The sequence below is a fragment of the Trichechus manatus genome, unplaced genomic scaffold (assembly GCF_000243295.1).
Source record: "Trichechus manatus latirostris isolate Lorelei unplaced genomic scaffold, TriManLat1.0 scaffold00015, whole genome shotgun sequence".
Lineage (NCBI taxonomy): Eukaryota > Metazoa > Chordata > Mammalia > Sirenia > Trichechidae > Trichechus > Trichechus manatus.
Window position 1 is genome coordinate 17232769 of NW_004443951.1, and position 22371 is coordinate 17255139.

Genomic DNA, 22371 nt, shown 5'->3' on the forward strand with positions numbered 1-22371 from the left:
CGTCCCCGGCCCCGCGCGCCGCCCGCCGCCGCCCGGCTGCCCGCCTCCGCGCCGCTCTTCATGCTGGACCTCTATCATGCCATGGCAGGTGACGACGACAGCGGGCGCCCGGAGCGGGGCCTTGGCCGCGCCGACCTGGTCATGAGCTTCGTCAACATGGGTGAGTGTGGGCCGCCGGGAGTGGGCGTCAGGGCCCCTGCGGTGGCCGTGCGAATTCCGCGTGGATTTGCTGTGCGTGGACGGCGGGCTGAGTGTCCCCACACCCCTCATGGTGCCCCCTGGGGAGTGCGAAGTGGGGGCCTGGTGTGTCCGTGGGCTACAGAGGCGACTGTGCACAGCCTCGGGCAGGGTCAGCCACCTGGCTGTGAGCCGGGAGTGGGTATCAGGTTCGCAAAGAGCCACTAGTCTGTGGACACGGACCGCACAGGGAAGTGTGAAGTGCCTGGTCGGGAAGCAAGGTGTAAGCTGTGGATGGGCACGCGCAGAGGGGGACAGTGAACTCCCAGGGGCCGTGCATTCACCCCGCCAACACACCAAAGAGTAAGGCTCATGTCATGTCCAGGCGGACCTGGGCGGTGCCGGGAAGACAGTCTGGTCCTGGAGAGACAGATGAGTAAACAGGCTGTGATGCTGTCACTGTGATAAGGGCTGTGCTGAAGACAGGGACAAAGGTCAGCCTGAAACCACTGGTCACATCAGAGTGGTGAGGACCCAGGTGTCCTGGGTCACCGTGGGCTCTTGCCCTGTGCCTGTGCCACAGAGAGGTGTGGGCAGGGACTGTGGTCTTGTCACCCTGGGCCCCAGTACCTGGGACACGGCCTGGCATGGAATGAATGTCCAAGCCTGTTGATTAACCCAGCGTGCAGCCTGGACCTTGTTTGTTCTTCCAGGCAAGCCCTCCTTGTAAAGTGGGGCTTCTCATGATCCATCCTTCAGGGTTATTGTGTGGTTGGTTGATAGAGGGGTTCACCTTGGAAGGTGAACCTGGGAGGGGTTGCTGCTGACCTCGTCCCTCCCAGCTGCTGTCCCATCTTGGTGTGGATGTGACAGGAACCTGCCCATGTGTTTTGTACACATGTGAAACCCAGAAGCAGAGTTTAAAAGCCAACTGAAAGGTGTTTGTACCTATTTTTAGAATAAAAACTAGCATTTGAACTTTTACAGTCTTATAATTCGTCATCAATCCATCCAACAACATGTGAAGCTGATTTGCCAGCCCCATTTCCTGGGTGAGGAGATGAGGCCCAGAGAAGTTAAATGGCGTGCCCAGGGCCACCCAGCATATCCAGGGTATCATCCAGGGCTGTGGATTCCAAATCTTAGGTCTTCCCATGCCGTCTCTGTGTGTCTCATTAAGATCTGAGGCCTCCGATGCTGTCGGATTAACAACAGATCTTTGTTCATTGGAAGTTTAGGTTTTGGGCAGGCGCAGCCAGCTGTTGGAGGGCCTTCTTTATTCTGAAGTACTAATCGCGCTACTGGAACTCTTCGAGTTAGAGTAGTTTAATTGGTAGCTACCTAGGGGGTATGTGAGGGATTAGACACATACCAGGAACTTTTCCATATTTGGAGGCCCAGGCACGAGGGCCTGAAGGTTGGTGGCCTGAGAACAACCATGGAGCCTAATAGTAGAGTCACTGCGACATCAGTGCCCACGCCCAGGCTTCCACACCTGTGGTCCCCAGCTGCACCTCTCCTGTTGGCCTCCCTGGCTCCTGAGAAGCCAGGCTTGGTGCTGGCCAGTCCCCTGACTGTCGATGTCTTTAGGGTCGCAGGTCTTCTGCCATGGGCCAGGCCGTCTGTGTCTGAGCAGATGCTTTAGGAAGCCCATGCCGTGGTATCCAGGGACTGAGTTGGGTGGCCAGGGCTGTGGTCCAAGCACGCAGTCCTGCCTGGCTTGTCTGTCGGTTGATCTCAGCCTTGTAGACTCTTGACTCTTTTGGTCAGGACACAGATGCAGCCTGCCTGCAGTGTGGTGGTGGTAATGGTAGTGCCAGACCCGTCTAACTTCAGGGAGAATAAAAATCAGCATCAGCATCAACCCAAAGCTGATTCGTATGAGGTGGAAGTCAGATATACCTCCACTCTCCAACTTTTTAACAATTCTGACACCAGCCATCCTCCCAATGACACTCTACTTCTCTGCTGGGTTTGATAATTCACTGAAATGGCCACACAGAACTCACAGATCATACTTAGAGAGTTATATGGTTTATTAGGGAAGTAACATGGGATTAGGATTAACTTGGAAGTGAAAGGATCAGTGTTAGGAAGCACACGGGCAAGGTCTGGAAGTCTCCCCAAAGTGGAGAGCACATCCCTCCCTTCTTTTGTGTAAGACAGGGCCCTCGTGATGTAGTGGTTAAGAGCTCAGCTGCTTATCAAAAGGTCAGCAGTTTGAATTCACCAGCTGTTACCCTGGAAACCTTATGGGGCAGTTCTACTCTGTCTTATAGGGTTGCTATGAGTTGGAATTGACTCAATGGCAGTGGGTTTGGTTTGGTTTGGGTTTGGTGTAGGACAGCTGTCTCTCTCTCTCTGTCTGTCTCTTTTATTGGCTGTTCAGGCCTCCTCTAGGCCCCCTGAGGACAGGCCTCCTCTCTTATCCCCCTGAGAACAGGCTCCTCTCACCCCCCTGAGGATAGACTCATAACTGACCAATCTCCTCTCTGGGCTAAACTCGTAAGTGACTGACATTTTCTGCTGTCTGGGACTGGTTTCTTCCCTGGGCAAAAGTAACAAGCTTCTCCAAAGGACTAGGGCAACCGTAACAACTCCTCAGTGCCCAGGGGAAAAGTCTCCCAAGCTGTTTTCTTTGTCTCTTTTTCACAGAACCAAGGTATGACAGTTAAGGTTGTATGCCAGCTTGGCTGGCCATGATTCTCAGTGGTTTGACAGTTATGTAATGATGTAATTTGGTAATTATGTAGTAGTGGTGTAGTCATCCTCCATGATGTGATCTGATGTGATCAGCCAATCAATTGTAAGGGGAGTTTCCTCAGGGGTGTGTCCTGCATCCAATGTATATGGATGTTCTGGCAAAGCTCACTTGCTTGCTCTGGATCCTGCATCCGGCTTGTCATCATCTGACCTCCAGTTCTTGGGACTTGAGCCAGTTGCCTGCCATATTGCCTGCCGACCTTGGGATTTGTTAGCCTCCGCAGTTTGTGAGCCAGTGGCCTGCCTTCTGACCTGCTGATCTTGTGTTCGTCAGCCCCTGCAGCTATATGAGTCATGAGAAGCCTCCAGCCTGATGCCTGACCCACGGACTTGGGATGTGCCAGCCTGTACAACCATGTGAACCATTTCCTTGAGATAAATCTCTCTCTGTATATATACGTATATACATGCTTCACTGGTTTTGCTTCTATAGAGACCCCAGCCTAAGACACAAGGCAAAAGGGCACATAAAGAAACTCATTTCGCCACACTGTCCCTGGCCTCACCTATGCTCATGGAGAGGAGGGCCCTGAACTGGGAGGCAAAAACGAAGTTCTTGTACCACCTGAGCCCACCACCATCACTTTCCTGCACGTCCTTAGCCAAGTGCTTGTTTTCCCTGGGCCTCTGTTTTCTCGTCTTGTCTACGGTGATAGTGTCAGAAAAACGAGGCACCTCTCAACCCTGACCCTGTGGTTCTCACTAACACTTCCACATCCTCTCTGTCAGAGCACAGGTTGACTGGCTGGACCACTGATGGGGGAGGGAGGGAGGCATGAAGGACCAATTCTGATTGTCCTCCTGAATCCTTCTCCATACTGTGTCAGCCAAGTCTCAGGTACCCGTGTTCCAGATTGAGAAACTGAGGTGCAAACAGCAGTAACAGGCAGAAGTCTAGCCAGGAGCAGAACAGAGCCATCTTTACTTTTTTTCTGACCCTTCCCTGAACCAGGCTAGTTTGTTTCTGTGATCTTGGGTAGCCAAGGACAGGGTAGTTGATGAGCTTGTGAATTGAGGTTGCTGGATTTGGGAGAAGCAGGGCTGAATGGGAGTTACGGGCCTGGCTGGAGTCCTCCTCTGCCTATATCAGTTGGACCTTGAAGAAGTGATACTTTACCTCTACAGGGTCAGTTTTTTTGGTTCTTTTCTAGTAAATTCATTCGTTTCCCCTTCATTCATTTAACAAATAGTTATGTAATACCTACTATGTGCCAGACACAGCTCTAGTTGCTGGGGATACAGCAGTGAACTAAACAAAGCCCCTGCCTTCGTGGAGTTGACCTTTAGGTGGGTGAGAAAAATGATAAATATATAAACCATGAAGCTTTTTATAACCTGTCAGATAGTGACAACCCCAATCTGGAAACCAGAGGCTGAACAGTAGAAGGGTGGATAGACCTGGGTTGGGGGGTTTCTGACCTAGGACTCAGACGGAATTTGTATCCTGACTCCACCACCTACTCTCAGTGTGATTGTGGGCTTTCTAGTCCAGCTCTAGGAGCCTCAGTTGTCTCCTTGTAAAATGTGGATAATATGGTAGCCACCCCGTGGGGCTGTTTAGGGATTGTATGAGAATGCTTAGTGATGACCACATGCCTAGAACCTCCATGTCTCTTCTTTCATTTGCATCTCCCAATTATTGTCACCCCTTTGTTTTAAAAAGAGATTGAGGCTCAGAGAAGTTAAATGATTTTCCCAGGGTCACACAGTGTGTAGTCTCCCTGCCTCCACATCCTGTGTTCTTTTCCTTCACAGCACCTGGCTGTCGGACCAGCCCAGAGCCTGGCCCATCTTTAGATGCAGTAAGTGCTGGTGAATTGGACTATACTGAATGTTAACATGTGATATAAACTGAGAATCTCATTTAAAAAATATTTTTGTTTGGGATTTTCAGAAATAATCCACGTTTGTTGTAGAGAATTCAAACCATATAAATTCATTATAGAATTTCATTATAGAAAATTTAGACCATATATTCAGAAACATATAATACAGGAGTCCCTAGTAATACTCCCTCTATCTCAGAGAAAACCAGTGTTTTAGTTCTTTGGTGTAGCCCCCTACCTCAACCCTGGTATTTTATCAATACAGATACTAACATTTGTATTATCATTTTTTACAAAGTGGGACATAAATGCCCTCTGTTTTGCTCCTTTGTCTTTCATCTGACAACAAATTCTTTAGTCGACTATTAGAGTGACCCCATGCCAAAGATGTTTCTCTTCCCAGAGGTTGAAGCTGCCTTTTCCCCAAAGCCCTGTCTGGCCATCAGCATGCTGTGCCCTGTGGGTCCCTGCTGACTCACTACTCCTCAGTGTTTTCTCACTTTTCAGGGGCAAATGACCATTATCGCCTCCAGTTCATAGAGGAGGAAGCTGAGTCTTAAAGAATAAGGTGACTGGCCCATGGTCCTGGGTACTCAGATCCACAGGAGCAGACATGAAAACAGGACCACAGCCGTGAGGCGGGTTGGCCCTGGAGGTGGGAGGACAGGGTGGTTAATCACTCCAGGGCACACTGGGTTTTAATCCTGGGTCTGCCACTTGGGAGCTGTGAGATGTTTAACGGGCTTACTTAAAGTCTCTGCACCCATTCCCTCACCTTTCAAATTAGGATGATAATATCCATATCTTGGTGTGGTGGTTAAATACGTTAAGGCAGGCATATCAAAGATTAGCAAGTGCCTGGTACTGCTCATTAAAAGGAAGCCCTGATGATGAAGGAAAGGCCCACTGTGTTTCTCCAGCCCCACCCATCATTTACTTAAGGACCTGTAGTGGTGAAGAGCACAGATCCGGGATCAGGCTGCCTGTGTTCTGATCCCCATTCACTACTTACTATTTGCGGTAGATGCTGGGGTGGGCTGCCCAGATCTTCTCTTCAGGATTGAGTCACTCATTGTCCTAGATGCCTGTAGTGTGGGCTGCTGACTGCTCACAGGTGAGTCCTCCAGGCATTGATTGACTGGGCCCAAGGGAGCTATCTTGCCCAAGGTTAGGTGCTCTCCCTGGGGGCAGCTCACATCCAATGACTGGTGATCCCCTTGCCTCAAGGAGGGATAACTCTGAAGGGCCATCAACTCCAGAGCTCCCCATAGAGTCAGAACTGGCTGAGGCCTCTTGTGACTGCATCAATGTTCAATTTTGTCCAACCCTGCTCCCTTCATTCCCTTACAGAGAGCACTCCCCAATAAACTTTCTGACTCAGAGTCTTGACCAGGGAACCCAAACTAAGACACTGTTTATATGATTTTGTGCCTTATCTGTAAAAAGAGAGAGAGAATAGTTTCTATCTTATAGGAGGAGTTCCTCGGTGGTGCAAATGGTTAATGTGCTTGGCTGATAACTGAAAGGTTGGAGGTTTGAATCAACCCAGAGGCTCCTTGGAAGAAAGGCCTGACGATCTACTTCCAAAAAATCAGCCATTGAAAACTCTATGGAAGGCATTTCTACCCTGACACACATTGGGTCACCATAAGTCAGAGTTGATTCCATAGGAATTTTTTTTTTTTAACCTCCTGAGACGATTATGAGTATGAAATGAGTTAATTGATGTAACGTGCTGAAAACAGTGCCTGGTAGGTGCTCAATAAATGTTAGCTTTATCTCTGTTCATTTTTAGCCCAAGGCTAGCTGGTTAGTGGCAGACCAGAAGGAAAACTTGTGTATTTCCTTCAGCTGTGTATTTCCTTTAACTGCTGGCCTCGTCCCCTGAATAGCAGCCATTCCTTCTGGACAGTCCAGGGCCCTGCACACAGTCAGGGTTCTGGGGAAGCTTAAGACTGCAAGACCTGGGTATGGAGAAAGTTGAATTGTTTAGGGTTTGACAAGTAGGTTGAATGATGTGTCTGTTGTTAGTTGCCATTGAGTTGGCTCCAACTCATAGTGACCTTATGTTTAACAGAGTGAATTACTGCCCGATCCTGTAGCATCTTTATCACCATTGCTATGTTTGAGTCTATTGTTTCGGCCACTGTGTCAGTCCATCTCACTGAGGACCTCCCTTGCTTTCACCAATCCTCCACTTCACCAACCATGATGTCCTTTACTAGTAATTGGTCTTTCCTGATGACATGTCCAAAGTAAGTAAGCCAAAGTCTCGCCATCCTTGCCTCTAAGGAACATTCTGGTTGTATTTTTTTCTAAGACTGATTTGTTTGTTCTTCTGGCAATCCACAGTATATTCAGTATTCTTTGCCAACATGACAGTTCAAATGCATAAATTCTTCTATCTTCCTTTTTCATTGTCCAGCTTTCCCATGCATATGAGGCAATTTTTTTTCTTTTTTTTTATATTTTATTGTACTTCAGGTGAAGGCTTACAGAACAAATAGTTTCTCATGAAACAGTAGTACACTTGTTGTTTTATGACATTGGTTAACAACCCCACAACATATTAACCCTCTGCATATGAGGCAATTTTAAAGATCATGGCTTGGGTCAGGCATACCTTAGTCATCAAAGTGACGTCTTTGCTTTTTAGGACTTTAAAGAGGTGTGATGTGTCTGTAGTCACTCCTTAACAAACACTACTCTGAACCTACTGTGTGCTGTTCCCCTTTCTGGTTATCCCAGAGGCCTAATACAAAGCACAGCCCCAGACCGAGAGCCACTCATTACAGTGGGAAAGATAGGCCTACAGATAACTCAGTATAAATCTGCAGAATAGGAGAAATGGCCATTCACCCATTTAACAAATATGGGCACTGGGTTCAGTGGTGCAGAAGACAGACAGTTTCCTCTCTTATTTTGTGGGAGACCATTCTTTCTGTGTATCGTTTTGTGCCAGAATAGAAGTTAGATTCCCCTAGCGTAGCATTCAGGGTTCTATGTACTAGTCCAGCTGAAACACTTGGCATGTCTTCCACTTGAGGAGGCCATAGAAGAGTAGAAAGAATGTAAATATATCTAGACTTGAATCCCAGCTTGGATGCTTACTAGTTGTGCCCTTGCACAGATCAGTTAACTAGCCTGATCTTCAGTTTTCTTTCTATAAAGTGGGGTGAGTAAGGCCACTTTCACAGGGTTATTGTGGTAGCCAGCTTCAAAGATGGCCCCCAATGATCCTGCTTCCTGGTATTCACACTCTTGTATAGTCCTTTCCCGTACTGTGCCAGCTCTGGTCCATGTGACCAAAAGAATATGACAGTAGTGATGATATGTCACTTCCAAGATTAGGTTATAAAAGACTGTGGCTTCATCTTGTTCTCTCTCTTGGATTACTTGTTGTGGGACAAGTCATGTCATGAACAGCCCTATGGAGAGGCCCACATGGTGAGGAACTGAAGCCTTCTACATAACCATGGGAGCTTAGAAGTGGACCTTCCAGCCCAGTCAAGTCTTCAGAGACTGCAGTGCCGGTTGACAGCTTGACTGTAATATCATGAGAGACCCAGAGCCAGACCTACCCAGCTCAGCTCCTGGACTCCTGACTCTCAGAAACTGTGTGAGATAATAAATGTCGTTATTTTAAGCTGCTACATTTTGGAGTAGTTTGTTATGCAGTGATGGCTAATGTAGAAATAGCATGTGTAATGTGCCCACTGAAAAAGAGGAAGACCCTCAACGAGATGGACTGACAGCAGTGGCTGCAACAATGGGCTCAAGGATCATAGTGATTGTGAGGATGGTGCAGGACTGGGCAGTGTTTCGTTCTGTTGTACATAGGGTTGCTGTGAGTTGGAACCCACTTGAAGGCACCTAACAACGACAACAATGTGCTCAGTGTACTGCCTGACACATGGTTCAGTGCTAAAAAAAAAAAAAGGGAAACTAGATATATTTCTCATCTCTATGCCTTTGCCTTGAGTACCTCCTTCCATTTCTGATTGTCAGAATTCTTCCACCACTTTCAGATTTGCTTTCTAGAAAGTTGTCTTTGACCCCTCTTCCCCAAGGTACTCTACTTTACTAGAGCCCCCATCCTTCATTGTGTGTATTTCGCCTAGGATTCTAGTCCCTTTCTGCCTTGTCTGATGTAGGTGCATGTCTAGCCCCCTCTTCTCCTACTCTCTGAGCAACCTGAGAACAGGAACCAAATCTGACTCTTCTTGGCAGCCCCTACTCCACCATGTACCCTAGCCCCTGCTTGGCAGATGCTTAGGGCAGGCTGGTGAAGTTGAAGGAAAGAGGAATGTGGCAGGAGGCAGGGGAGCACTGAGAGCCAGATGAAGGGGTCTGGGCCTGGTCAGATGGGACAGAAGCAGGGTCAGCCCTCCCTGTCCTTGCTGGAAGCTGACAACAGGTGCAGAATCTCCCCAGGGCCCTCCTTTCGGCTGCAGGCCTTGCCTGAAGGAAAGCGGCTTGGGGCATTCACAGGACACCTGTTGACAGAAGAACCTTGTTGACAGGTGCCCCCCCCCATCCCAATATCACCACACAGAGGAACTTGAGGGCCACTCGTTTTGCATAGGCTCCAAACCTGAAAGTCTACACAAGGGCCCCTAATCTGACTCGTGGCCTCTGCAGGTCTCTGCTCTTTCTGGGCCAGTTTCCCCAACTATGCAGGGTTGCCTTGAAGACCTTTGGAGCTCTGACCAAAGAATGTGTCACCCTCTGCCCTGATGGGGCTTCTCAAGGGGTGAGGAATGGGTGAGGAGGTACACCCAGCCTGTCCTCCTCATGGGAACCCTTTCCCCACGTGGGTGAGGGGATGCGTCACCATGACCGTGTCTTTCTGGAAAACTCCCATAGTTCTGTTCTGGCCCCAAGTTTCAGCTGGAGAAATTACTTCTTTCTTGCTTACATCTCCATGAATATATTTTTGGCCTCGGCAGGCTTGATGTGGTCGAGTGTGCGGGTGTTCCCTTTTAATTTGGGGTCTGAAGTCATCTGAGGCCTGGGCCAGTAATTATGAGTGCAGAGCCATTTATGGAAATAGCTCTTGACAAAAGTCAGTAATGAAACCAACTAAAATTTCCTCAGAAATGAAGCCTGGGCCTCTTGTCGGCAGTGCCGAGATTTCTGGGTGGGAGAAACCCCTTCAGGATGGAGAATCGACAGGTAGTAACTTCTGCTGCTGCTCTGTGGACCTGCAGAGGCTGTGGAGACCAGGTCTTGTTTTGGGTCTGAAGTGCCCCACCCTCAGCCTTTGTTACTGGCAGGACCAGCTAGACAGGCCCGGCCTATCTACCGCCCAGGCCTGGGGTAGTCTGCCCTCCACCCTCAGGGGCTGGGCTGTGAAGGGAGGCAAGTCCACAGAGAAGCTTCTGATGGAGACATGCTGTGAGGGACACGGAAGCCACCTCAGACCAGCAGAGATGTCAGCTCAGGAACAGTGGGTGCTGGATGCTGAGCCACCATCTGGGGGACCAGGAGCCTTTGGGAAGAATGGGCCTGGCATCCCTTCTGGGTCCCTGGAACACAGTGGCCTTGGGGAGGGAATCGCTGAGAGCCTCCTGTTTCCATCCCACCATGCTTGGTCCCTGCCCTCTAAGAGCTCACCATCCAGAGGAGCAGATAAGCTGAGGACATGAGCCTCTGGTGCAGGCCTGCTCTGTAAGGGGGTCAGAGGAGGGACAAAGAGGCTCTTAAAGCTGAGCTGAGAGGAAAGTAGCCTTTGGACATGGTGGGATGGGGGACATGGCGGGGAGGGGGATGTGGTGAAGAGGGGGAACATTGTGGGGTGGGGACATGGCGGGGTGGGGGATATGGCAGGGTGGAAGACAACCCAGGAGAGAGCGGCTTCAAGGAGAGAATCTGGGGTGGGATGTGTTTGCAGCTGGAAGGCACAGGTGGCCGTGAGAGGCACATGGCTGGGGCCAGACCACAGAGAGCCTGAGCTGGATGAAGTTAGGCTCCTCTGTGGGCCCTGTGGGCTGGGGAAGGGTGTGAAGGGAGGAAGGATGGGTCAGACAAGGTCAGGAAGGTTCCATTCTCTTAACAGCCACTCTGGGCTGGAGGAAGAGGGTGTGTTTTAAAGTCTTACTTTTTGGTCAGAAAAAAGACAGATTTAGGTTGTCTGGGTGACTCTAAATTTGTTCAGGGCACGAAAATAGCTGAAGCCTTTGTTGGTGTTGGGCTGATGGACACAGGGCTTGGTATCTGGAGGTTTAGCCTGTTAGTGGTGAGCGCAGGGCCTCAGATGTGGACAGGCAGAGTGTGGATGGCAGCCATCCTCTCATCCAAAGTGGACTTTTCCTGCAAACATGAGTTCGAAGATAGTTTTACCAGAGGCTGGAGGAGAAGGCCGAGTGTCCTGTGTTGTCCCAGGGGCCACATTAAGGTGGTTCAGAAAGTAAATTCATTTACTGCTTCCCCAGACAGAAGCAGGTTCAGTGTTTTTGAATATTTTTGGAAGCTTTCATAATTCTGTGAAAAATATTTAGAGTAACTTTAAAGTAAAATCCACCACAAAGGATAAGGAAGGACACTATATAATGATTAAAGGGTCAATACACCAGGAGGACATAACTGTAATAAATATTTACGCACCCAATGACAGGGTCGGCCCCAAAATACATAAAACAAACTCTAACAGCATTGAAAAGAGAGATAGACAGCTGCACGATAACAGTAGGAGGCTTCAACACCCTACTTTCAGTGAAGGATAGAGGAACCCGTGGAACCAGGCGTAGCTTTGTCTATTCTCTGTGCCCAATGAAGAGCTTTGGGCATAATGTCTTTTCATATTTTTGTCTGTGTGTCTTTTGGATTATCATGTCAAAGGGTAAATTCATATGTAATTTTGCTGTAGTTAGGTGCTGTCGAATTGGTTCCAACTCACAGCGAGCCTGTATATAACAACAAAACACTGCTTGGTCCTTCACCGTCTTCACAATCATTGTTATGCTTGAGCCCATTGTTGCAGCCACTGTGTCAATCTATCTCATTGAGGGTCTTCCTCTTTTTTGCTGACCAAGCATGATGTCCTTCTCCAGGAACTGGTTCCTCCTAATGACGTGTCCAAAGTACGTGAGACGAAGTCTCACCATGTGTGCTTCTAAGGAGCGTTATGGCTGTACTTCTTCCGAGACAGATTTGTTTGCTCTTCTGGCAGTCCATGGTATATTCAATGTTCTTCACCAGCACCATAATTCAAAGGTGTCAGTTCTTCTTTGATCTTCCTTATTCATTGTTCAGCTTTTGCATGCATGTGAGGCAATTGAAAATACCATGGCTTGAGTCAGGCACACCTTAGTCCTCAAAGTGACATCTTTGCTTCTTAACACTTTAAAGAGGTCTTCTGCAGAAGACTTGCCTAATACAATATGTCATTTGATTTCTTGACTGCTGCTTCCATGGACATTGATTGTGGATCCAACTATAATGAAATCCTTGACAACTTCAATTTTTTCTCCGTTTATCATAATGTTGCTTATTGGTCCAGTTGTGAAGATTTTTGTTTTCTTTATGTTGAGGTGTAATCCACACTGAGGGCTGTGGTGCTTGATCTTCATGGGTAAGTGCTTCAGGTCCTCTTCACTTTCAGTAAGCATGTTTGTGTCATCTGCATAATGCAGGTTGTAAATGAGTTTTCCTCCAATCCTGATACCGTGTACTTCTTCATATAGTCCACCTTCTCGGATTATTTGCTCAGCATACAGATTGAATAAGTATGGTGAAAGGAAACAACCTTGATGCACACCTTCCTGACTTTAAACTATGCAGTATCCTCTTGTTCTGTTTGAACGACTGCCTCTTGGACTATGTACAGGTTTCTCATAAGCACAATTAAATGTTCTAGAATTCCCATTCTTTGCAATGTTATCCATAATTTGTTATGATCCACACAGTTGAATGCCTTTGCATAGTCAATAAAACACAGGTAAACATCTTTCTGGTATTCTCTGCTTTCAGCCAGGATCCATCTGACATCAGCTGTAATATCCCTCATTCCACATCCTTTTCTGAATCCGGCTTGAATTTCTGGCACGTCCCTGTCAGTATACTGCTGCAACCACTTTTGAGTGATCTTCAGCAAAATTTTACTTGTGTGTGATATTATTGATATTGTTTGATAATTTCCACATTCTGTTGGATCACTTTTCTTTGGAATGGGCACAAATATGAATCTCTTCCAGTTGGTTGGCCAGGTGGCTGTCTTCCAAATTTCTTGGTGTAGACAAAGTGAGCCCCTCCAGCACTGCGTCCGTTTGTTGAAACATCGCTACTGGTAATACCGTCAGTTCCTGGAAACTTGTTTTTTGCCAGTGCCTTCAGTGCAGCTTGGACTTCTTCCTTCAGTACCATTAATTCTTGATCATTTGCTACCCCCAGAAATGGTGGAACATTGACCAATTCTTTTTGGTACAGTGACTCTGTATATGCCTTCCATCTTCTTTTGATGCTTCCTACATCATTCCATATTTTCCCTATAGAATCCTTCAGTATTGCAACTTGAGGCTTAAATTTTTTCTTTAGTTCCTTCAGCTTGAGAAATGCTGAGCGTGTTCCTCCCTTTTGGTTTTCTAACTCCAGGTCTTTGCATGTGTCATTATAATACTTCACTTTGTCTTCTTGAGTCGACCTTTGAAATCTTCTGTTCAGCTCTTTTACTTCATCATTTCTTCCATTCACATTAGCTACTCTTCGTTGAAGAGAATGTTTCAGAGTCTCTTCTGACATTCATTTTGGTCTTTTCTTTCTTTCCTGTCTTTTTAATGACCTTTTGCTTTTTTCGTGTATGATGTCCTTGTTGTAATTCCACAACTCATCTGGTTTTTGGTTATTAATGTTCAGTGCATCAGATCTATTCTTGAGATGGTCTCTAAATTCAAGGTCACATTTTGGCTCTCATGGACTTGCTCTTATTTTCTTCAGCTTCAATTTGAACTTGCATACGAACAGTTGATGGTCTGTTCTGCAGTCTGCCTCTGCCTTTGTTCTGATTGATGATATCGAGTGTCTTTATCATCTCTTTCCACAGATGTAGTCGATTTGATTGCTGTGTATTCCATCTGGGAAGGTTCATGTGTATAGTTGCCATTTATGTTGTTGAAAAAAGGTATTTGCAGTGAAGAAGTAATTAATCTTGCAAAATTCTGTCATGTGATCTCCAGCATCATTTCTATCACCAAGGCTATGTTTTCCAACTACGGATCCTTCTTCTTTGTTTCCAACTTTCGCATTCCAATCACCAGTAATTATCAATTCATCTTGATTACATGTTTGATCAATTTCAGCCTGGAGAAGTTGGTAAAAATCTTCAATTTCTTCATCTTTGGTCTTGGTGGTTGGTGTGTATATTTGGATAATAGTCGTATTAATTGATATTCCTTGTTAGGCATATGGATATTATCCTATTACTGATGGTGTTACACTTCACGATAATCTTGAGATGTGCTTTTTGATGATGAATGCAACACCACTCCTCTTCAATTTGTCATCCCTGGCATAGTAGACCATATGATTGTCCAATTCAAAATGGCCAATATCAGTTCATTTCAGCTCACTAATGCCTAGGATATCAATCTTCATGCATTCCATTTCATTTTTGACGACTTCCAATTTTCCTAGATTCATACTTCGTACATTCCACATTCCGATTATTAATGGATGTTTGCAGCTGTTTCTTCTTATTTTGAGTCCTAATTTTGCTAGGTATTGCTAAATTCCTTTACACAGAATGTTCACATCTGATCTTACCTATTTCTCAAAGGCCATGAGCACCCTATGAAATGCACCCCTTACTCCTTCCCCTTTAGTTTTGAGCCCATAACCCTCCACATTTCCTTCACCGCATCTACCATGGTAGAAATGATGGAGCACATATTTCAGTTGTTTTTTTTTTGTTGCTATTCTATCTCCCCCATTAGACTGTAAACTCCAGAGTGCAGACACCTGGTATGTGTATTCACTTTTCGCCGCATATTCCCAGTGCCAGGGCATTTCCTCACGCAGAGTAAGAGCTTGATATTTATAAATTGAAGGTGATAAATTTGTGAATAAATAAATGAGTGAGTGAATATACTTACCTAGAAAAAGACAATTCAGAGTCTCTCTTTTACCCCCCAAGGCCTTGGAATTTCTGACACGGCCTCCTGATCGTACCTTGTCTTAGCACAAAGTTAGGAGGTTGTATGTCACATCTATTCAAAACTCCTGTTGACTGCCACCCCTCCCAGTCCATCACCCCAAATGTTTACAGAGCCTTTTCACAGCCCTATGAGGAAAGCTGGGCTGTATCCTTATCCCCATTCCACGGAGGAATAGACTGAGGCCAGAGGGGAAATACGGGGTTGGTGCAGGGCCAGACCTGTGATGAGAGTCCCGGCCACCAGCCAGAGCTAGCTGTACTGCCCATTGCTGCCTCTCTGGCTAAAGCTGGCTCAGCCTGCACCATTAACAAGGGAAAAACATGGGTGCCAGAAAATGCTTTTCTGGAACACCAGCTTTTGGGAAATATCTGTCCTAACTCAAAGCAACATACACTGAAAAAGCTGCAACTCCACAGGTGACCTCTGCCCACCTTCCCCACTGACTGTCAGAGAAAGGAGCACTCCCTTTGCCGAGATCTACACCCTAGGAAGTTTCATCAATTTTTGTTGAAAATCACCATTCTGAAAATTTCCCACTTTCTAGCACTTGCCTGAAACAGCCAGGGTGGACTACTTCCTGTGCTGGCACTCCTGGGTGGTTTATCAGTTTCACAAACCCATGGGGTGGAAATTTGGAACTGGGGTCAGTTCACCTGAGCAAGGCTCTCTTGAGCCAGCCCTGGTGACCCTGGGTTTGCTCCTTGCCCGCAGGACAGCCAGGGAGGGAGGCAGCCTGCAGAGCTTGGTGCCTGCATGGAGCTGGCAGGTTCGTGGGTGGTTCTTTCAGTCCCTGGATCCAACATAAAGCCACCATCAGGCACACAGACAGTGCTTCCCAAGTGCACCCCCAGCACCCACCTGTCAGCCCCCCATGGGGACTGATGCACTTAATGATGCTTTGAGGAGTGGGCCTTGAAGGGTGTGTCTCAGTGACCCTCCTTCACTCTGTCCCACACCCTGTGACAGCCAACAGCCCACACCAATTTCCTGCTTAACTAAAGGACATCTTCCTTCAAATCAGGATTTTGTCCAGCCTGGTAACAGGGTGGTCTGTGCAGCCCCAAGGCCACTGAGTGTGCACGTGTGTGTCAGGAGGAGGGCACAGGGGTGTGGATATTCAAGGGCCATCACCTAGCAAAGATCCTGAACACCGCCTGTCTGGGAGGAACCGGGTCGCACTGTGTGTCATGATGCATCTTAAATGGCCTGGCTCTCAGGTGGGCAACTGCGGCATGCCCAGCCCTAAGGTGTGGCCAAATGACGTTCTAGTTCTCCCTGGCCTGGGGATGAATAGTCTATCTCCTCCTGCCCAAACATGTTCTGTCCCGTGTCCCCACCCAGCACAGCTGCTTGCTTTCCCATCACTGGACCCAGTCCCCACCTCAAGGACAGGACGTGCTGTCCACATCCGCCTCGGGCCGCACATCCTGGGCTTTTTTAAAACCTGACTGTGTCACTGAGCCCAATAACCACAGAGAGAATCTTTAAAAAGACTCACAGACATATAATTAAAATCTCAGTGTTGGGTTTTGAGGCAGGCACTGGGCGGCTCCTGCCCCTGCTTTCCGGAGTCACAGATTTTTGGCATTGGAAAGTGACAGGAGGCTGGCATGAGACTGCCCTAAATACTGTCCTGGGCATTTCAGCACAGCTGGGAAGTTTGGGGTTTGTTCCAAAACCGCAGCCTCACGCACAGACTATTACACCAGCCCCTGCCTCTGAACACCCCTCACCTCCAGGCTGTCTTACCCTTGCCTCCACAGACATCTCCCAGTCCTCCTCCACTCAAACCACACTGCTCCCCTGCTGCCCCGGAACCCTGCTGCTCCCACTGGCAAGCACAGCCCACATGCCATGCCTGGAAGTCAAGCCCTCTGCAGTCAGGCCATAACCACACTCTTGTCCTGGACCCCACTCTGCTGACCTGGTGCGGCTTCCAGCGGCCTCCATGCCTGTGCGTAGGAGTCCCCTTTGCCTGGAAGGCCCGCCCCGTCACCTTTGCTGCCTGTCAAGACCGGTTTCATCCTTCAAGGCCCAGCTCAGATGCCACCACCCTGATGAGACCCTCTGACGTCCCCCAGCACTTGATCTGGGTCTCAAGGAGCTTGTCACTCCTACCTTGTTTTCCCTTGTTCCTTTCCAGTCTCTCTGTGGCTCTTCTTCCTCCTTCACCTTGTTCCATTTGATCCTTTCACCCTTTACTATTATTTTTGGTGCTTATTTTCCTGTGTGCCCTGAAGGTCCTCAGCAATGTGGTCCCTTTGCTGTCACTGGTCCCTCCCTTGACATCGTGACAAGTTCACACTCACTCCTCAAGGCCCACCTCAAATGTCAGCTCCAAGCTCTCTTCCTTCCTCCTCCTCCCATCCAGGTGCTTTGGGCAGATTGGGGACAGCCGCTGTCCCAGTGAAACGCAGTCATGTATGTCCCTGGCCACGAGGTTTTGCCACTGGGGCCGTGGCCCTATTTCTCCCTTGGGTCTGATGTTCATCTCCCCATTAACCTTGTGTCCCAGAGGAGGGACCTGTCCTGTCTCCTCTGTGGGCCGCGGAGCAGGAGGGGGCTGAGCAGGGGCAGGCAGTGTTTGTTGCGTGGCCCACGGGGCCAAGAATGAAAGCCCACCCTGGCTGAGCTCTGTGCAGGGAGCGCCTCACTAATGACCTGACAGAACCCTCCTAACCCCCTGGGGTGGGGGCAGAGCCTGTTTACAGAGGAGGAGATAGCCCTGCCCAATCTGGGTGCCATTCCCTGGCCACACAGCTGGTAAGCAGTGAGCCTGAGCCTGGGTCTGCTGTGCTCCGGTGCCACAAGTGACCACGCGGCCCTGCTCTGTCTTCCAGTGGAGCGCGACCACACCCTGGCCCACCAGGAGCCCTACTGGAAGGAGTTCTGGTTTGACCTGACCCAGATCCCGGCAGGGGAGGCAGTCATGGCTGCTGAGTTCCGGATTTATAAGGTGCCAAGCACCCACCAGGTCAACAGGACCCTCCACGTCAGCATGTTGGAGGTGGTCAAGGAGCAGTCCAACAGGTGCCTTCCGCTCGACCCTGCACCTGCCCCCCTCGCAGTCAGGTGTCTGTTGGTGTGTCTGGCCCAGCCCTGGGTGGGGGTTGGGGGGCATTTCTCAAAGGATAGAAAGAGGAACTTCCTAGGGAGACTAGCCTCAGAGGCAGGAGACATGCTTGACCCTGGAGGCCTCTTGGCACTGTGGAAAGAACCCAGCATCAGTCCTGGCTTCAAATCCTGGCCCTGCCAGTCCTGGCTGTGGGATCTTGGACAGGTCACTGAGCCTCCTGGGCCTCAGTTTCCTTGTCTGTACATGGGTGCAGCAACACCTTTGATACAGTAAGAAAGTGCACGTAGGCACCCAGCCCAGAGCCATGTGCAGGGTAGATGCTCCACAGATGTCCCCCAGGCGAGCACTAGAAACACAGGGCAGCTGTGCCGGCCTTGGTTAATTGTTCTTTCGTGTCCACAGGGAGTCTGACTTGTTCTTTTTGGATCTTCAGACGCTCCGAGCTGGGAACGAGGGCTGGCTGGTGTTGGACGTCACAGCAGCCAGTGACCGCTGGTTGTTGAACCATAACAAGGACCTCGGACTCCGCCTCTGTGTGGAAACAGAGGATGGTAAGACTCGAGCTCTGGGCAGCAGATGTTCTCCTGGGGTGCCTCTGAGGCTGTTGGCCACATCAGGGACAGTGGTCTGCCTCACTTTGCCCCTGGATGCCCAGCCTTTCTCAGATGTAACACTGGGTTATAACCCCCTCCGCACTGTGAGGACTCAATGAGGTAAAGCGAGTAAGGTTCCTGGCACAGTGCAGGACACATAGTAGGCCCTCACACAATAGTGATTTCCCTCCTCTCCTCCAGAACCAACATTTGAGTTGCTATGAGAGTGAGTCAATGCTTTTCTTCCTAAGAAATAGGAAATTCTTTCTACAGAGCAACCTTCTTTACACTGGAAGTTCCTACCCAGGGGAGGGGCAGTAGGGTGAAGTGGTTACACCCTCAGGCTTTGAATCAGAGAGGCTGGGTTTGAATCCCAGTTCTGCAACTTTCTACCTTGGTATCTTGAAGGTACTTGCCTCTCCAAGCCTGTTTTCTTGTCTATACAATGAAAATTCACACATTCATTTAATAGGTATTTTGGGGAAAGAGAAAGGCACTGGTGATAGAAGGGCCTCAGGTGGGCACCAGATGGCTGTGTTTGAGGAATAGCAGGAGGGCTGCCATAGCTGGAGCAGAGTGGGTGAGGGACAGAGGAAGAAGACAAAATTGAGAGAGGTTTTGAGTTAGGGTAGACCAGGGCAAGGTGTTTGGAGTTTTCAGGGTAGCTTTTTTTTTTTTTTTTTTTTTAACCACAAGGGAGTATGATAAGATCTAGTTTGGGTTTTTAAAACAGAACCCTCTGGTATACTCCCCCTCAAGGAGGTGGAGCATAACTCACCACCCCGAAGTGAGGGCTACGCCTAGTGACTTGCTTTCAAAGAGCACAGTGTGGAAAGGGGATGGGGAAGTAACTTTACACTGAAGAAAGCTGACAAATACTGCCTCGGCTCAGTGACCAAGGTTCACATCAACAGTGATAAGTCATGTTGATAGCAGGTACCCTTGATATGACGTGATGAGAATGGCACTTCACCTTGGTGATCTTCCTCCCAAAACCCACTAAGCCCAGTCTAACCGTGAGAGAAGCATCAGACAAACCCACGTTGGAAGATGTTCTACAGAATACCTAACCATTTCCTTTTTAAAAATCAGAATTATTAGTTATATTTCATCTTATAATTTTAAATTTAGTAACATGGTGAAATGGATTAATTTGTATTTATTATTTTTACAATTAAAATAAGAAAGTGAGTTTTTTTCCCAGTTGTGATATAAATTTTCTTTTTTTTAAAATCTTTTTTTGTTGTTGTAACTGACCATTAGTTCTTTACAGCTCAAGTTAATTTCTCATACAAAAATTTATACACATATTGTTTTGTGAACTTAGTTGCGATCCCCACAATGTGACAGCACACCCCCCTTTCCACACCGGGTTCCCTGTATCCGTTTGACCAACTCCTGTCGCTTCCTGCCTTCTCATCCTGCCTCCGGACAGTAGCCGCCCATTTGGGCTCATGCATCTGATTGAACTAAGAAGCACACCTCTCAGGTGTATTAGTTTTTTGTTTTATAGTTTTGTCTAATCTTTGTCTGAAGAGTAGGCTTTGGGAATGGGTTTCAGTTCTGAGTTAACAATGTGTCTGGCGGCCATAGTTTCAGGGGTTCCTCCAGTCTCTGTCAGACCATTAAACCTTGACCATTACTTCTTAATACTTAAAGGTCTTCAAAAACAAAGTCTGTGAAATTGTCACATCCTAGAGGAGCCTAAAGAGTCATAATGAATAAATGCAATGCAGTATCCTAGACAGGATCCTGGAACAAAAAAAGGATGTTACGGGAAATCTAATGAAACCTGAATAAAGTGTGGTGTTTGGTTAATAATAATGTGTTAATATTGGTTCATTAGTTGTGGAAAATGTACCGTAGCAACGTAAAATGTTAACAACAGGGGACACTGGGTGCCAGGTATATGGGAACTCTCTGTACTATCTCTGCAGTTTTTCTGTAAAGCTAAACTGTTGTAAAATACAAAGTTTATTTAAATCTATGTATAAAATAAAGCACCCTCTGACCTCAGTGGGGACAGTGGACAAGACTGAAGTGAGAGGGACCTGTCGGAGCCACACCGTGGTCCAGGGGAGAGCTGTAAGTGCTTGTTGGAAGCAGCTGGCACGGAGAAAAGTGAACAGATGTGAAATCATGTTATGAAGGTAGAATTGTCAGGATATATTTATAGCTGGGTGTGCAGGTGAAGGAAAATTTTTTTGTTTATAATTTATTTTTGTTGAGAATATACACAGCAGAACATACACCAGTTCAACAATTTCTACAGGTACAATTCAGTGACATAGATTACAGTCTTCGAGTTGTGCAACCTCCACACCTAGATTTTTTAAGTGTTTCTTTTTTTTTGCCAAAGTTGGAGAAAACTAGAGGAGGAGCAGGTTTGAGGTAGGAAATCAAGAGTTCTCTCGTGATATTATTGAGACCCTGGTAGACATCCACGTGCAAACGCCATTCCAGGGAAAGGTGAGTGCTGGAGAGCCAGGTATGGGAACCACTGGATATAAGTGGATTTAAAGCCATGGAAATGGACGGGGCACCCAGGGAAGTAACATAGCAATACAGCAAAGAGGGGACTGGCCGGGAGCCCTGGGGCCTCCATATCCAGAGGTCCTGCCAAAGAGGGGCCACAACTGAGACTGAGAGGGACTAGCCAGGGATGAACCAGGACACTGGGGAACAAGGTGACCCCGACGCCAAGAGAAGGAAGAAGGAAGCAAAGAAGCCTTCCCCAGAGGAGGGAGTGTCACCTGTCCTCTGTAGAGGTTGAGTAAGGCCAGGACTGAGAAGTGACCGGAGGGTTTAGACACATGGAGGTTGCTGACATCCTTGACCAGAGCAGCTCAGTGGAGGGTGGGGACGCAGTCTGATTGGGGAGCTGGAGGGAGAACCAAAGCAGGTGGCTGAGACACTAGACAACTCTTTTCCAGAACCTCTGCTGGAGGAGGGATCTGAGAAATGGGGTGGCTGGAGGGAAATGTGGGGTCAAGGAGGGCCTTTTCAGATTAGGAGGTAGCAGAGTGCTTGGGTGTGCCGATGGGGATGATTCAGTGGAGAGAGGAGAAGTACAGAATCCTTGACTAGTTCCCGGTGTGGGGACTCAAAGCACAAGGAGGGGCAGCCTCTTCAGGAGCAGGGACCCTTCCCCTGTGACTGATGGCTGTGCAGGACCATGTGTCCCTGCTGTCACAGTGAGGGGTGAACTTGAACTCTTCCAGGGAGGTGAAATGAGTGGGGCAGGCTGCTCTTGGAGTTGTCAGCAGGATTAAACAGGTCACAAAGTGGGTGCTCAGTGAGGGTGGCTGTCACATCACCCACCATTGTTCACCTTTATCAGCGCCATCACCATTATGTCACCCCCAGTGTCTGTTCATTAGGTATCAGTGTCTTGGGAAGCTCTGAAGGGTTTGGAGTTTATGGCAGAGGCTCCACAGGGTCAGGCAGGGGCAGGAGGGGCTTTGGGTCAGTGTCCCACTGGAGGCCTTGTGTTCTGCTCTGCTTTGTGAGGGCCTGGGCCTGAGACGGGGACTGGACCGAGGGCAGCACCTGCCCCGTCAGAGATGCTGGGTACAGAGGCTTCTGCTCAGCGAGCTGACTGGAGGCCAACAGCACAGAATCGCCTCTGGGCTTCCCCAACCCCAAACCTGGGAGCACAGCCGCATGAGCAGCTCCCTCCGGTGAGGCTGCTGCTGTAGCGTAGCGCGTATAGCACGAGGGAGCCAGACAGGTTCCATTCTGCCTGCTGTGTGGCCGGCGCCTCCTTGGCCTCTCTGTGCCTGTGT

The 22371-nt window shown here is 48.3% G+C and overlaps 2 protein-coding genes across 2 annotated transcripts in view; both read left to right on the forward strand.

The window, feature by feature from the left end:
* LOC101361843 (bone morphogenetic protein 8B) overlaps window positions 1-22371 on the forward strand; it is a 43352-nt gene that overhangs the window by 7730 nt on the left and 13251 nt on the right. Inside the window, exons 4-6 of the mRNA XM_004372083.1 lie at window positions 2-160; window positions 17758-17947; window positions 18396-18544. Of these exons, the coding sequence (XP_004372140.1) occupies window positions 2-160; window positions 17758-17947; window positions 18396-18544 (498 nt within the window). The remainder of the gene's footprint in view (window position 1; window positions 161-17757; window positions 17948-18395; window positions 18545-22371) is intronic.
* LOC105756036 (succinyl-CoA:3-ketoacid coenzyme A transferase 2, mitochondrial-like) overlaps window positions 21249-22371 on the forward strand; it is a 2871-nt gene continuing 1748 nt past the window's right edge. Inside the window, exon 1 of the mRNA XM_012554215.1 lies at window positions 21249-21332. Coding sequence (XP_012409669.1) covers window positions 21249-21332 — 84 coding nt within the window. The remainder of the gene's footprint in view (window positions 21333-22371) is intronic.